This window comes from Sinocyclocheilus anshuiensis, unplaced genomic scaffold (assembly GCF_001515605.1).
Source record: "Sinocyclocheilus anshuiensis isolate Anshui unplaced genomic scaffold, SAMN03320099.WGS_v1.1 scaffold1626, whole genome shotgun sequence".
Lineage (NCBI taxonomy): Eukaryota > Metazoa > Chordata > Actinopteri > Cypriniformes > Cyprinidae > Sinocyclocheilus > Sinocyclocheilus anshuiensis.
Window position 1 is genome coordinate 1,054,721 of NW_015547254.1, and position 17,924 is coordinate 1,072,644.

General features: G+C 37.6%; 1 protein-coding gene across 1 annotated transcript in view; it reads right to left on the bottom strand.

Moving 5' to 3' along the window:
• The window catches only part of LOC107701683 (spermatogenesis-associated protein 13-like), a 32,655-nt gene that overhangs the window by 13,677 nt on the left and 1,054 nt on the right, over positions 1-17,924 (bottom strand). The window contains exons 2-7 of the mRNA XM_016503750.1: positions 9,450-10,898; positions 4,794-4,832; positions 3,172-3,624; positions 1,872-2,016; positions 1,615-1,733; positions 712-891 (exon numbers count right to left, since the gene is read on the bottom strand). Coding sequence (XP_016359236.1) covers positions 712-891; positions 1,615-1,733; positions 1,872-2,016; positions 3,172-3,624; positions 4,794-4,832; positions 9,450-10,898 — 2,385 coding nt within the window. The remainder of the gene's footprint in view (positions 1-711; positions 892-1,614; positions 1,734-1,871; positions 2,017-3,171; positions 3,625-4,793; positions 4,833-9,449; positions 10,899-17,924) is intronic.

Genomic DNA, 17,924 nt, shown 5'->3' on the forward strand with positions numbered 1-17,924 from the left:
TTTAAGTATTTGCTATTGACTGTTCAAATGCGGAGTTTTGCGCATCGTGTGTGCGCGCGCGTGTGTGTGTGAGAGAGAGAGAGACAGGGTCGCATCACAGTGGAGTCAGCTGTCTTAACCGCAGCTTGTGTACTGCATCATTACTGTGTCTGTTCCCCTTTCGGGCTTGAACAGATGGTAAAACTAAAGACATTATTTACTGTCTTTACATTTATTTTGAAAGATGAAGCTCGCGATTATGGTAAGGGGCGTTACATTTCCGACGAGTGCTTGCGGTGTTCGGCCAATCACAATGCACTGGGTCAGCTGGCCAATCAGAGCAGACTGCGCTTGTCGGAAGGAGGGACTTTGTAGAAAACGAAGCGTTTGAGAGAGGCGGGGCATAGAGGACTTACAATAATGTACAGTATTTGAAAAATAATGTGTTTTTTGAACATTAAAGCATGTCAACATATTCTGTTACACCAAATACACAAAATGATGATCTTTAAAAAAGCATCATATGACCCCTTTAAAAACACCATTCCGTACACCCGCGTTCCTTCCAAACCGGTCAATCAGCACATGCAACCGTGATGACACATCTAGCATTTCCTCTTGGGTCACCCGTAGCAATCACACAGAATGTGTTACTATGTTTAAGCGTTACTTTCAAGCTGTGTGGCTTTTGTTTCACATTCATTACTCAGAGAGGGTTATAGTGCAACTCACTCGCACAAAGCTGGAGGGAAACCAGGCCTCACGGTCGCCCACCGCCCCCCACCACCAGTCCTGCTCCTGAACATCCAGAACCCGGATCACATCCCCGGCTTTGAAGGCCAGCTCCTGCTCTTCCATTGTGACATGGTCCCACAGAGCCTCTGCATACACGGCATGACCCGACTGTATGTACTGGAGAAAGAGAGAGATTATAGTCAGGCTAAACATATTGAGGCTAAAGGTCAGATTAGACGACACGATAAGAACAGTACGGAATAACATCATGCACAAGAAGTGCGACGATCCCATACAAGTACATATGCAAACACTAAAACAACTTTGCACATACACACATGATTGAACAGATAAGATAAACACTGAATTATGAGATGTACTGTATAGCACAGCCTATAAGTGCCAACAACAGTAAAAAAAAAAACACAGTAAAAATGTGTAAATGTGCTGAAAGTAGATCTCATATAACATTAAAGGTGCACAACTAACGTTAAAGGTGTGCTACTTTAAAATGTTAACCCCTACAGTTAAGTTTACAAAATTAATAGTATATTTGACAAATATGTTTACAATAATGTTCAAGTGATGAATTACAGTCATTTCTAAAAAAAAAAGCTATAAATATATCCAATAAAAAAACACGTAAATACAGTCAGTCTACAAAAATTAAAATATATAAAATATTATATATTTATATAAATGATATATTATTTATAAACACACATTTGTACTTGTACTTATAATTATTAAATTTAAACTGTACATGTAATAAATTATAATATATAATAAATTACAATAATTAATAATTATTGCTAAATAATAATAATAATATAATAATATTATAATGATATAATTAATTAATCATTATTATTATAATATTAAAAATTAAAATTATGATACCTGATTGAGAGTGAAAAGGTCGACTTCCGGTTGGAGATATGGTGTTCCTTCAGTCAGTTCTTCAAAGCTGCCGTCCTCCTCACTCACACTGTCATCGAGCATTGGATCAGAGCTCCCATCTATAATATAACCACATTGAATGAGGTTAGAAATTATGGTATAAGAATCAATATTCATCAAAACAATCTCACCATTGAGGCTCTTATGTTTGTAGGTCAAGTGCACACACTCAGGCATATTAACAGAAACACACTCACCGCTGAGCACTCTGCGCCCTTTGCGCCGCCCCATCCTATCCAGACCGATAGGTGTGCTTTGGGAGAAGACGCAGGGTCTCAGGCGGGCAGACACGGCCCGGTATGGAGGCACTCTGTGAGAGGGAACTGGAGGACGAGATACCGGCTGAAACAAAGGATGACAGATTAGACTTTAATCGGCAGCCTTAAAAGGAGCCCACTGTCCAGCAGGACTTATGTTCAGAGTTCAGTGACTGTACAGAGCAGGACAATGACCTATGACTAGATAATAAACAGTGCAATTTTAGCTCATCCGCTCGGCCAAGTACATAACATTACAAACATAACTTTGAATTTCATGCTGGACAATAAAACTTTTAACTTCACTCTCTTAACCCTGAAGTTATTTAATAATGTATTTTTAACAGTGTAATTTTTTTTTAAACAAAAATTAGTTTGAGATCAAACAATAATTTGTCTCCTGCAGTACTGCTGTGGACCCCTGTTGAAGACCACTGTATTACAGTAATGAGAATCAGATTTAATAATAAGATTAAAAAAAAGATCCTAAAAACAGGCTTAATTTTCTCATATATTATTTACAAGTTTTGTGAGATTCACCATTTAACAGGTCACTGAAATGATGCATCAAGGAAATGACTGTCTGATGCAGCGTTTTTCTAAATCGTTGTTGTTGCTAAAGAAGAAAAGTAGTTACATTCAGGGTTTAAGAAGTTCTTTCAAGCTACCTGAACTGTGACATTATAAACCCATAAAGCTACACCCCAAGGAAGAGACCTACTGGGACCACATTAGTGTTTAGATCGCCAAACATCTGTATGTTATTAAGGATTGAGCTTCTGAGAAACTTCTGCAGGAACCATGTCAATTATTTTCATCAGCCAATATTGCTGAACACTCTTCGAAATGCACTCACTATAGCTAGACTAGTCATAGTACTTAAGTTATTTTGATAAGAAAGCATCTGCTCACAAAATAAATGCCAATGTAAGCAGATTTCAAAGTCCACAAGGCCTATCTGAGCAATGGCATGAACAAATGCTTCTGACACATAAATAGCTGTTGTACTCAAAGGGACATGGGTCTGAATCAGGCCTGTATCATGGATCAATCCATTAATTCTGCTGTAAGTGTTTTTTTTAAGACCTTACATTAAGCGTCCCGACTAGAGTCTTTAGCCAATTAGAAATGCCAGCCTCATTGCATACATTTTGGCAAACCTGTTCTAAAACACTTGATTTGATTTGGCTAATGGTGCAGAAATTTAACAACAAAACAAAATTTGGAGAAATGGCCTTACAGAAGGCAAGCTTTCAGTGTCGTCCTTCTGCTCAGCAGTTGGGGATGAAAACAGATCCACTCCTCCAATAACAGAGATGGGACGTCTCTTTCTGCTCTCTGTTTGAGTGCACACATGACCATTCTCAGGTCTGTTACTCTCTGTGTAGCTGCCATTGGTATTGTAGTCCTTCTGGGAAGTGTAGTCCATAGTCTCAGACTCCCTGTCCTCCTCTGGGATGCAGTACTTTGAGCTGGCCAGCTGGCCATAGTCAGACACTGGCCGGGGTCTGGAGCGACCTGCCCTTTTCCTGGCCACTACAGAAGCGGGAGAGTCACTGGCAAAGGGTGGAGAGATTGGTGTTGTTGGAGTTACCAGGGGGGATTCTGAGGAACAGGTGTTTGCGATAGGTGAAGCAGCAGCGGTTGAGATCTCATCACTTTTGAGAAACGCTTTTGTGATATCTGATGAAGCCTAGAGGAGAAGACAAATATCATCAGTTAGTTTAAAACGAATACATTGTAATTGCAGGCATATTTAATTATTTTGTTATTAGTTTTTAACATTTAGTTTCAATTTCTAGCATATTTTACATGAATCAGAAAAATATGCTTCTATTTTTCATTTAATGTTAAGCTAAATGTGTCCTTACAAAAAAAAAAAGCAATTTACTATGTATTCGTTTTTAAAATTCTAATAATAGCTGAAAATTATTTCTCTCTGTTTGAGTGCACACATGACCATTCTCAGGTCTGTTACTCTCTGTGTAGCTGCCATTGGTATTGTAGTCCTTCTGGGAAGTGTAGTCCATAGTCTCAGACTCCCTGTCCTCCTCTGGGATGCAGTACTTTGAGCTGGCCAGCTGGCCATAGTCAGACACTGGCCGGGGTCTGGAGCGACCTGCCCTTTTCCTGGCCACTACAGAAGCGGGAGAGTCACTGGCAAAGGGTGGAGAGATTGGTGTTGTTGGAGTTACCAGGGGGGATTCTGAGGAACAGGTGTTTGCGATAGGTGAAGCAGCAGCGGCTGAGATCTCATCACTTTTGAGAAACGCTTTTGTGATATCTGATGAAGCCTAGAGGAGAAGACAAATATCATCAGTTAGTTTAAAACGAATACATTGTAATTGCAGGCATATTTAATTATTTTGTTATTAGTTTTTAACATTTAGTTTCAATTTCTAGCATATTTTACATGAATCAGAAAAATATGCTTCTATTTTTCATTTAATGTTAAGCTAAATGTGTCCTTACAAAAAAAAAAAGCAATTTACTATGTATTCGTTTTTAAAATTCTAATAATAGCTGAAAATTATTTCACAATAAAATGTAACACAATAAGAATGATAACACTTTTGTTGGAAAATTACTGAATATGGTGCAAAACATGACTTATTTTTTATTCTTACAATTTTGACAAATGGGGCAAGTAATAGTGAGAGCATAAATTCAGAAAACCAGTTTTCTTTAGTGATAAATAAAACTGATTTTTAAAACCGTTGTGTTTGGCAAAAAATAAATAAGCAGATTGAATGGAGGTCTATCTGTACAACAAGGCAATCACATTTTAGTTTTCTATTCTCTGCTGATTGCGGTCTGCACTAAGCCACTGTGTAAAAAATACAGAAATAACAGATATCTTACCTCAAGATCATCAGTCTCTCTCTCTTCAGTCCATAGACACTGAAAAGGCACACAATAAATAAGCACCATGTTTAAGAAGGTACACAACACGTATATGCAAACACATCCATGCACACACGCACAAACACAAATAGACAAGCAAAACAAAGTTTGACTGGGCTCGCTGTAGCTTGTCTACTTCTTTATGTTATATTCCCCTGACCTATTGGAGTCCATTTGCACTTGGTTTGATTACTGAACTTCGAACCTTGGGTTGTTCATCTGGGGAGGAGACACTGTCTTTGCTGATACGTGTCCAGCCTCAGGTCCAGAAGCTGTGTTTAGGCAATCCCGCTAATCATAAACGTCAGCTAATCATTAACTCTACGTGCTGTGTGCTTCTTAGCAGCCTATATGACACTGTCGCGATGTACCACTCCAGAGGAAGAGTTGTGAATGTTATTCATCCAATAAAACATACAGCTGTTGGCAGGGGTGATCAACAAATCAAGCCAGAGCAATGAAATGAATCGGTTTGTCCTGATTGACTACAAAATGATATCAGATTGAGGCTGTGGTTGCATCATCAGATACAAGGGTCACCCTTGTGAGGAACATATGACGCAAAGCATGAAAGTTCATGCTTCAACAAAAATCTGTCTACTGTAATTTATGACTTCATGTGTTAAGGTCAAGGTCATCTAATGAACTGGTCTGTTCCAATTATTAAGCGCTTAGAATCAGTGGTGGATGAAGTACCTGAAAGCCACACTTAAGTATAAGTACAGCTATCTTACCAGAATATGAATTTGGTAGAAGTTAAAGTCACCATTTATAATATTAACTGAGTAAAAGTTTTAAAGTGATATTTATTGTACCCAAGTATGAAAAGTATTTATTTTTTAATATTAAACTAATATTAAACTAAATTAAGTATAGAAAGTAAAAGTACAAGTAAATGCAAAATGCAAAATGGAAAAGGAGCAAATAAATATGAAAAAATGTTTATACACAGTTTGAGCAGCAAGATGTGTTCAGTTTTAACTCTTACTTCCATTTTGCATCTTTGGGTAAGCATAAGAGTCACTTCATCTGGTACTTAAGTCTCTTTCATTCCAACATAAGAAAACATTTCTGGAATCTGCATCTGAAGTGGCATTTAGATGTATTTACAAAATAAATGTATATAAAAATGCACAGCTTGAGTAGCAAGATTGTGTTCAGTTTTAACTTTCTTCCATTTTCCATTTTTGGGTAAGAATAAGAAGCACTTCATCTGGTACTTAGAGTCTTTCATTCCAAGATAAGAAAACATTTCTTGAATCTGCATCTGAAATAGCATTTAGATGTATTTACACCATTTAATGTATGTCAGAGGGGGCATGGATGCATTTAACCTGCAGTTACAAATGCATAAATAATGATTTATTTTAAACATAAAACGCTGAATAACGTTACAGATATTTGAAATTATTTAAAACATGAAAAAAGTTGAAATGTGAAATTAAAAACCTATTCATTCAAACGACTGATTCATTCAGGAACTAAGCATTTGATTGTGTTAATGAGTGAGTGACTGAATCATTAATTCAACCGATTCGTTCAAAAAGCAGACTCATCCAATAAGGAAACACCATCCTGTGTGTTGCTCAGAGACGCAAAACAGTGCTGTGATCTTTGTTTGTAACTATTTTCGTTGGCAAAATTGAGCAAAAACAGGCAATACTGTGTCTAAAATGTAAGTCACTTAATGCTAATGTAAGTCACTTAATGCTAATATTACATTTGTTATCATTTGACAATGATGAACATTTGTTATCTGCAGAAAAAAACGGCACTCTTCGTGAGATATAGATTAACTATATTAAATTATATACAGTAAGTATAAAGGACATATAGAGGCATTTTTGCAGCCTACAATTTAAAATGCCTTGAATTTTAAAGGTGACCTATTATGCAAAAATCACTTTTATTAGGTGTTTGAACAGTTATGTGGCCGCAGTGTGTGAAAACAGCCAGCCTATAATGGTAAAAATCCAACCACTGGTTTTTTTATAATGCTAATAAATCATAAACTGTCTCTTCAAACGAGCGATTCCAGATTTCTCCCTATATACACGTCATACTAGGGAAAGTCCCGCCCATTTGTGACGCTCTCTGCCCTATTAGCATAGACCCCAACCTGAGTGAGAAGTAGCAGTTCACCATTACTGTTTTCTTGCTGTAGCTGCTGGAGATACAATGTCAGCACCAAAGAGGCATTACAAGTGTCGTGTGTTGGGATGCACCAATGAACATAGGTCTCCATAGACTGCTGAGGACACAGTGGTTAAATTTCATTTTCGAAGGAAATGTCCCGGAAAAAAACGGAAAAGTCCTATATGTTTGTGCGAATCATTTTACGCCTGACTGCCTCACAAACGAGGGTCAGTTCAGTGCTGGAGTTGTGCAAAGATTGCTTCTGAAAGAGGGATCGATACCAACGCTTCGTGCACAAACGTCCAGAGTCCAGACAAAGTAAGCATCACGCATCATTTTGTTTTCCAAAAGAGATTCTTGGCTGAAGAGATTCTTCAATAGGTCATCTTTAATAATCTGATACAAGTAAGCATCACGCGTCATATTTTGTTTTCCAAAAGAGCTTTTGGCTCTCTGTAAGGCCAATGTTGCTAAAGCTACCATTGTTTCTGCCTGTTTTCACTGATGCTGCCTTCACGTGCCTTCACGTGCCTTCAAGCAATGTGAAGTCGACCGCTTGAATTTGTAGAGCTCATAATGTGATAGCACGCGAAGGCACCATGAGTCCAGCTATGTCGTTATTTTTAACGTGTCATGCTCCCGTCTGTGTAACTCATAAATGTGCATTTACTATGCACAGTACTCTCAGATTGCGTGATGTTTTCCTGTTTTGTTGTTGCTCTTGAAGCTCCGCCCTCTTCTGAAAAGGGAGGCGGGAGCACCAGCTCATTTGCATGTAAAGGGACAAACACAAAAACGGTGCATTTAGGCTCATACCCTAAAAGTGGCCATTTCAACAAGCTATACAAAAATGATCTGTGGGGTATTTTGAGCTAAAACTTCACATACACACTCTAGCGACATCAGAGACTTATTATACATCTTGTAAAAGGGGCATAAAAGGTCACCTTTAAATAGACTAAATCACATGCTGTATACGTGTACATGTGTGTTTTTGTGATATACTCTATAATGTCAGATCGCACATCATTAAAACAACATGCCATATTATCGCAGACTGTATGTCGCACACCCCAGCCTGAAATTGAGTGGAAAATGAAATCATCCGTGCTTGTGCGAGCACTTGTTTGCACATGAGTAAAGGTGTTTTTTTAGGAGTCTAACTTACAAACGCCAGACCACTGATTCGTCAAACCTGCTTTCTTGCAGTCTGTGTTCTTCTGACTTTAGTTTGTAGTAAGTAACGAATATGCTTCGGGGAAATGTATCGGAGTGAAAGTATACATTTTAATTAGGAAATGTAAAAGTGAAAGTTGACAGAAATATAAAAACTCAAGCAAAGTACAGATTCTCCCAAAAAATACTTGGTACCACTGTTAGAATAAGATTGTCCTCTTTGACTTTATGGCAATCACTGATATGACATCTACAATCTGACATGTGTCTTGTACGTTTTTAGAGATTTCACATTTGGTCGGAAAGAAAAGTGCTTGTCCTGTCTTGCTGCTTATTATCAGTCAGACTCATTCATTCAATCAACAAAAGTTAATCAATATTGTCTGGAGGAGGACAAACAAGTTACATATGAAAGTATAGAGCAAATCTTGCCAAGCAAATGTAAACACAATTTGTAACATAAGCAGCACACACACTACAATTTTTCAGTTTTGTTGTAGGCAAGTAATGTCTGACTCTGAAACACATTTTGGGCCACAAACTGCATGTCTTAAAGTAATGTTCTGGGTTCAACACAACATGAGAATTCACAGCATAATGTCCCACAGAAAACTGTGGTGACAGTGCGGTAAAAATATGAATAAATAAATAAAGTTATTTAATTGTACTATAAAGCTGTCTAAACCATCTGGGTCTACCATTATAGAAAGATAAACTTCTAGTTGTTCTCCATTGAAGATCTCTATGTGAAATTAATTGGATTTTACAATTTTAACTGGTCCTGACAAAAGTGGAAATAATAGACTATTTTACAAAGAAAAGGCTGGTAAATAATTATATCACAATACTTTCATGCAAGCTAAACATTTTTAGCTTTTACATGAACTTTAAAAGTTTGATTCAAGTCTAAAGCAATAATTTGTCTTCCTAAAATGTCATGTAAACACTTTTGTCTGACAGAAGTTGTACCAATTGTAGCTTGGTTTCATACAGCATGTAGAAACCTACCCCTGACTACAATTACCCATGACGATTTGACACACAATGTGAATTTAATCATTCAAATATGTAGTTGCGCATTGTGTCTTCTTGGACAAAGCATGATTACGCAAAAATTCATTGTAGTTTGATTACAACTGTGAATGTAAATGTACTTGCTGTGCTTTTGTATATTGAGAACCATTTTTTTCTGTGGTAACTGACATTAAGCCACAAATGTGGTCTCTAGATCTAAACTTGTATTGAAGAAGAAGGCCATAACAGTTTAAATTGGACAATATGGACTCATTAGGATCGTCTTACCTCCAAGTTAACGTTACTGCCATTGACTGTCTGCTTTTGACTGGGGCTTGAGCACTGCTTGGGTATTTGAAAGTAGTGGTTATTTATTCCATTTTGATGGCACTCCATAGGTTCACAGTATTTTTCCAGTGGAGAGACTGGGGCATCTAAACACAAATCTGTCGAGGACACAGCCACCTGAACATAGTCACTTATTAGGGCTGTTGTTTTGCTAGGAGGCTCCAAAGAGTCATTTAGAATGGAACTAAAGACAGCGGGACAGGAGGGCGCCGGGTGTAAATTTGGGATGTGTTGGTGAGTGTTGGCCTGCTGGGCCTTGCTGGGTGTGGGTGAAGGCCTCCGCTGGCGCCCACTTAATGGTACACATGGGGTTCTGCGGGAGTAGTCATCATGTAGCTGACTGATAGGTAACAGAGGTATTCTGGGGGCGGGGCCTTGCGTGTTTTTACACTTGACTGACAGGTCGGTTAAACTACCGACAAGTTTTTGCAGATGTCCACGTGTCCTCATGGGGCTTTGACGTCTACCTGAATCATGTTCCTGCAAGTCAACCGATGAAGAACTGGTGGTCCTCTGAAGAATTATAGTACTGGGGCATTCTGGGTTCTGTGGCTCAGCTGAGGTGACATTGCGTCTAAAATGACCCTTGAAGACATGGAGATTATCTGCACTCTTGCTTAGTCTTTTGAGAACACTGACATTTTCATGAGTCTCAAGGTTCTTGCAAGGTATGATGGACTCCACAGTGCTGCTGGGGTCAGGCTCACTGGTAGTCGGGCTCTCTGTCTTAGCTATGTCAAGCAATGAGATCCGTCCTGCCCCATAAGCCTTGCGGATACTCTGAGAGAAATGGGAATTCCTCTGAAACCCACACACTTCCTCCTCACAGTCATCTTCATCCGAAACCGAAGATGTCTTTCCGGTTCGAGCCGTCCCATTTGACACTTTGTCAGTTTCCTGGATTTGATTGGTTGCAACCTCTCGTTTGGTTACTAAAAAACTACCGCCATCCTCAATCATCGAGGACAGATTTCTCTCCTGACCGGCTGCCATCGCATTGCTGCGGTTCTGGATTCCTTGGAGCACAGAAGTCCGCAGTTTTTTGAAAGAACCCATGACACGGAAACTAGCCAATCCAGACCAAGCCTGTGGTGTGACGGGTGGTCCTCTGAGCGGGGCATTGTCCTCACATTTTGTCTGGGTGGGAAACAGACGCACATCCCTGGAGGGATACAGCTTGGCTTGGCCATTGGCAATCACGGGAACAGTCTGGGCCTGAGAATTCAGTCCGTTAAGCCGGTTCTCCTCAAAGCAAGGCTCAGACAGGACTGGTTGCATATGGACTGTACAACTAGACCTCAGACTTGGATTCATCAGCTGCTCATCTGTGAAAGGGTAACTCTGCAGGTCATTGTTGTGAGAGGAGCCCTGTGGGTCCGACGAAGGTGCCTGCAGAACCAGATTGAAGAAAGTTTAATCTTGTTGAACAAGCTGACAAATCTGCATCAGGTCTTGGAACAAAGAACACAAACCATGTGACGTGGAGTGAGACAATCAATGACCCACTGTTTTGTCTGAGAAAGATTTTAACTTTATACTTCAATGAAACAATACAACACCAGTATGATAACCATAACCTCGATAAGTCACAAGAACTTTCAACTATATCCTTATATTACCTGTTTGATTACTTGACCTGTGCAATAATAAAACTCAGCAAAGGTGAAGCAATTCAAAGTGTTCTTATCCACCCACAAGTGTAAATTAAGCTTCAACGTTCCTCCTATGGATGAATAATGCCTTTATCTGGTAAATTGGAGGGTGTCAGTCGCATGAGAGCTTTGCTTTGCACTAAGTGCTGTAAAATTTCCTGTAAAAGATTTAAGCTATGCCTTTTTTCCTAAGAAAGAGAGGCCCCTCTACCAGGGTGTGGAACGTCGTTGCCTGGTGCGATGTTCGTTATGATGAAAGGCTTTTGTGAGCATGACTAAGCAATGAAAACCTGTAATCCATTGTGATTAATGCAATAAATTGCCCAAGTTTTTCTAGCTATATTCTGAGTGAGGAGAGATGGGTCCACTTCAGGAAGTTGAGCTGCTTTAACCCATTTTTTGCCAAGTCAGAATAAACAGAGTATTTAATCAGATTGTTTAATCACAAATAAATCACAAATTGTAAATATCAATATTTGTTTATAAAAGCCCACAAATTAAAATAACACATCAATTGTCAGTTCCTGAGGAAACTGTGGAAAATTAAATTAAATATATATTTACAGTGTAGATTAAATGTGATCCAGTCTTACCTCACTGAGATGATTCTCAAATCTCCAAACTTTTTCATGTAGTATCAAAGACTTGGACCTTTAACATTATGACCACTTCAAGTTCACAGTTCATCACATTAACTATGGAAATATTTCTTGTTTAACCATCAGAATTGCTTTTTAGTCTTCATTTGATTTTTGTTCAATCATTTAAAACGTTTTTTTTTTTTTTACACGTATTGACTGAAATGTGTGTTTCTGCCATCTTTCTTTATGCCAAATGGTTTAAGATTTTCTAATGCAAACATTCATATATTAAGTGTGGACTGTTCAAATACTTCTTGGGACCACTGTATTTAGATTAACCGCGTATACATTTTGACCTTTAGTTTAGTTGTGTGAGCATAGGTTGATTCTAGCTCAATTTTCAACTCAAATGCTGATCTCTATCACATCAAGACCTACTACCCATAAACACTCAGCTCCATCGAGGCATGAGGAAGAAGCTGCCACCTGACCTTTTTGTTTGAAAGAATGTAATTAACTCAACTTCCAAGTCACTCCTCAGTCTACTCACATGTCCAAAGTCTCTGAGTTTAAAGCTGGACTTCTCTCCTACTCTTCCTCCTCTGCATCATCACTGTTGCCAAGTAAGAATTAAATAGAAGTCCAAACAACCTCTGTGCAGCTACCAGCTGGAGTCAGGCTCAAACTAAACTCCCTAAACAAGTACTCAGACAAACATAAACACAAGCATGACTACGGAAGCCACTAATAGACCCAAAACACACCTACAACTAATATGCACTGATGCAAGCATACTGAACACTGATGATGCATACAGACAGCAGTCAAAAACTATTTTACTCATTTTCCAGCTCCAGATGGAGGAGGAACAAGAATTTATGCTGCTTGATAAACACAACTTCCTTGTGCCAGAAATTAAAACTTCTTATTTAAGGGTTTTAACACAAGGAAGAAAATATTTTTTACCCACTGAGGCATTAAAACATACAGCTCCACTGTTAATTGAAATAAAACCAAAAATCACAATATGCCTTGGATATGGAAACAAAAGAGAAGCTTTAATGGCTCCCTATAGTTTTCTAAAATAAAAAAAAAGCACAACATGAATTAAGACAGACATAAATAATGTAACTTTTGTCATTTTAATTAGTTTTTCTTAGTCAGTTTTTACAGTGAACTATTACAACTGTGAGCCTGGAGCTTTAAAACAAAACAAAAAAATTCTCAGAAAAATCAGTTCTTGAAGGCACATTCAATTAAAAAAAATCTAATTTTGACATTATTTAGTCAACATCATGTCTTTCCAAAACTGTCAGACTTTCTTCGGAGGAAAACAAAAGAACGTATTCTGAAAAATGTCTCGGTGTTCATATTGGTTTGGAATGACATGATGTTGACTAAATTATTTTTGTTTTTTTTTGAGTGAACTGTCCCTTTAAAATGAAGGTGGCAGCTGTGAAGGATGACTTCGTACAACACAAATAAAAACAGACAAGCCCAAAATGATGCTTCCTGACTAAGGAAATTCCTAAGAATAATCAACCACACCAGTTCTCTTAATCTGCCCATCAAGATGAGCAAGTCCTGCCATGCTGTCACATCACTATGGAATGAAGTCTATGCTTGCTTTATTTAAATAGTAGTAGGAAAATTACCAAAGCCACAATTGCAACAAGCTTTTTTTTTTTTTACTCTTTCATTTTGGCATACGATGGCAACACCGCCCTTTAGCCATCCAGACTTTCTGTTTTATTTATATCTTTGTTGATTATCTTACATTTATAGTCGGTGTTTGTAGTGAGAGTGAAAAGATTTAATTTGACTCACCCGATGATGATCCTTTCACTGGCTAAAAGAGAGTTTCACAGTGAAAATGTTTAAGGATGCTAGCTTTCCTCATCCCTCCGGACAAGATTGCACTCGCTCAGACCCACATGATAATGTGTGTAGCACCCCTCTCCCTGTCCTAATCGGATTATGAAGCTTTATCAGTCTGGACTAACATTAATATATCTGCATACTGTCACATACGCTCACACACACATATAACCATGTGTGTGTAGAGAGAGAGATGATGTTCACTGAAGCAATAACCTCTTAAATCAGTCTGGCAGGTTTGGCATATGTGATTTACTATTTTTGTTCGGGTACTGATACCACCTACCATATTACGACCCAGTTCTCTTTTTGTCAGTGAGAACAAGAAGCACTGTTAGGAGGCAGACACACCCATCCTGCTTCAGGCATTGGAAGCGTCAAGTAATGCTACATTTGACACCCCATTCATCTCACCTGTCTCATGACCTGCATTTGTCTACTCCAAGTCCACTGGTGGAAAACATGTCAAGGAAGTGCATGTCAATACAGATGTGAAAAAAAGGTCAGACCTTTCACTAAACATGTGGAACAAGAAGTTGGTTTTAAAGGGATAGTTCACCCCAAAATTAAAATTCTGTCATCATTGACTCACCCTCAAGTTGTTCCTAGCATGTATGACTTCATTTATTCTTTTGAGCACAAAAGATGATGTTTTGAAGAATGCTGTTAACCAAACAGTTAAGGTAGCCATTGAGGTATGGAGAAAGAAAAAAAAACTGTGGAAGTCAATGGCTACCATCAACTGTTTGGTTACTAACGTTCTACAAAGTATCTTCTTTTATGTTCAGCAGAAGAAAGAAGGTTTGGAACAACTTGAGGGTGAGTAAATAATGGCAGAATATTATTTTTGAGTGAACTATCCCTTTAAAGAGACAGTGCACAAAAAAAAAATTGTCATCATTTATTTACACTTATGTCATTCCAAATCTGTGTAACTTATTTTTTATTCAATGGATCACAACAGGAGAAAATCTGCATACTATAAATAATAACAATAATAATGTGAAGACAATTATTCAGTTTATTCAGTATTCAGTAATATTATAGATTTAACTGCACTGACACTATTGGATGAGAATACATTTGAACTGAATTGAGCTGGATATTGACACAACTTTGCAACATTAACACTGTAATTGAACTGAACTAAATAAAAAAAAACTAAATTGAGCTTAATAATGACACTATTCCCTTTCGTAGAGCTGCTTTACAGCTGAAATTTAATGTTTTAAAATTTATTATTTTACAACATTAACACTTTTTTTGGTTTATTAATGTGAGGCTGCTTTGAAACAATTTGTATTGCAAAAAGCACTATATAAATAAATGGTAACTCTTTTCAGTGCAATTACAATGAATGGGGACTGAAGATTTTAAAATGCTTCAAAAAGGTTGCAAAAGTATCATAAAAGTAGTTCATATTACTTGTCCACCATATTACAGGTTTCTCAAGTCATTCAATAGCTTTCTGTAAGCAACAGACTTAAAGTTAGTCAGTGATAATTTTCACCTTTAGAGGGCTGTGAACCATTGCGACTGGATTGTTGAATCAGTAAGTTGAACTCGAGAATGGGATCAGTCCGGTTTGTGAACAATTAATTCAGACAGGTTTTGCGAATTGAATCAACTGCGATTCATTAAAAAGATCCGACTCAAAAGAATGATTTGTTCAAAGTATCACTGCTTCTCTCATGAACTCTCATGAGCTTACCAAAGGAGAGCTATAGGGCAGATGTCAGTCTTTTCATTTCTGCCTGTTTCTCACACAAAAGTTATTGTATTATTTCAGAAGACTTGTATAGCGCAAAAGTCATGTGAACCACTTTTATGATATGTTTATAGTGGTGTTTTTTGTCATTTTGGAGCCAGTTCTTATTCACCTTTATTACATATAAAAAACAACAGCCAGAATATTTCTCAAAAATTTACTTTTTTCCACAGAAGAAAGTCAGTGAAACGACATGTGGGCGAGTAAATAATGAAATTGTGTGTGTGTGAACTTGTCCCTTTTAGCTATATGCATGCATAGAATTCAAAGAATTGTTTATGGCATAATATGACTTTCAAACATAAGCACATTCAAAACAAATGCTTTCTACTGACAAAACACCATTAAACACTTTAACACATCAATGCATTTGTGCGCTATCAGGGAGTAAAATCGTTGAGAAGAGGGTGGGAAGTGAGATTTAGCCTTAATTTATGGCAGCCATAGATTAGGAGGCACCCAGTGAGGCATTAAAGTTCCTTGTGCGGGTCTTGTAATAACGCAGACACTCTCATTATGTGTGGAGGAGTGCATTCCAGTGCCTGTGTGTCGATGTTTTACAGCAAGGCAATTGTTTAGAGAAGTGAAAGTGCTGGGCATAGTACTTTTAACCAGCTGTTACCGTGAATTACAAATTATGATTGCACTGACATTCTTTTTCTAGCATGTTTAATTTATCTGTCATAACTTATGATGTCAACAGCAGCACATGGCTTGCATATGACAAACATGTGGCAGACTTTAGACATTATATTAAAGCATGAGAAATGAGTCACTTACAAATCTAAATGTAATCTATTTTACAAAAATCTTGAATACATTTACAATAGAGCTTCTCACAGTGGATTTCAAGCACCCCCACTGTCAAAGACAATGTTAGAAGGCCCCCCACGTAGGCTAAGATACTTTAATTCTGGTGCTTTAGCTGTAATTATGACAAAGCTGCTTGTTTTCAAACGATTAACATAATTAACCTTGATTATTTCCGTAATTCCTGAAGTCTCACAAATTGTATGTTCCCACACTTTCTTATCTATGAATTTTTCTAGCTGTTAGTGATTATTGGATAAGGATTTTAATAATTAAAACTATAATATAATTATAATTAATATCTGATATATTAAGTTCTCATTTGATAAAATATTTTAGAGATTACATAAATATAAAAACTTATATTATTGAAATTTTTATGACTTTTCCATGGCTTTTTCTTTTCATCATCATTATTTTGCCAGGCCTTGAAATCAATCTTACAAAATTTGCTCTGAACAAATATTAAAATAACAGATCTTGCATGGTATACATAAACATTTTCACTCTTTAATATATATAAATAAATAGTCACTTTACAGCACACTTGGCGGTTTCTGCTAAAATAAATAATAATACTGAAGTTTTCTGGTCTTTACTGGTCTCCTAGTCTGGTCAAGCTGGTTTTAGAGAGGTTTAAAGTAGCTGACCCACTAGTTAACATCAGCTTGGCCAGACCGTGAGACCAGCTAAACCAGTTAAGAACATCAAACCATTGTAGCCTGGTTTAAGTCATTGTTGTTGTGTTTTCAGCAGAGCTTTTGAGTCCACCTAGTGGGCCTCGGCCCCCTGGTTAAGAAGCAGAGATTTATAAAACACTGAGTGAAATGTTTGTTTCTTAACATAGCTGAAAAAGCCCCTTTGGTTCCACCACAAAGAAAAACATTTCAAGCAGGGCAGATCAATACAAATATTTCAGCTTTAAAGGCACAATATGTAAGATTTTTTTATTAAAATATCCAAAAACCACTAGAACAGTTTTATATATTTTGCTGACTTATGTACTTACATTATCCCAAATGTTTCGAAGAATGTTTAAATCCAGAGAAATAAGCAATTTTAACTAGTGACACGGACCGTGTCTATAGTGTCATTGTGTTGCCTGCCAATGACGTCATACACCCTCGATTTCCGGTTTTGTTTTGTAGAAAACATAGAAACAACAAAGACGCTTTAATATGCTATGCATTTTATTAGACAGGTGACGACCGCACAGTAGCATTATAACAGAACGTTCAAATGTATCTAGTATGATAAAACAGCGCTGCTTACTTCCGCTGCTTTCTGGAAGGAGCGGAAGCGGTCGAATGTGGCATAATAAAAGCTCCGCTGCTTTCGAGCCGTGTGTCGCGCTCGTTCAGCGGCCTCGTTTTGCTTTGATGGCTTTCCGCCTCTCTCTGCTTCATACTACGACGTTAATAAATCTTTAATACATTAGCTCATCCATGAACATGATTTCTGCCCGAGTCCCATCGTATTGCTTCGGCTGTGGGGATGAAGACGACAACAACTCCCATGATTCCACACTCAAGTCACAGCGTCATCTAATTATGCCTTTGTTTCTTTTGAATACGCACCCTCTAGCGGCAAAAAATTATATATTATGCCTTTAAAGGGGTCATATGATGCTATTTCAATTTTTCCTTTCTCTTTGGAGTGTTACAAGCTCTTGGTGCATAAAGAAGATCTGTAAAGTTGCAAAGACTAAAGTCTCAAATCCAAAGAG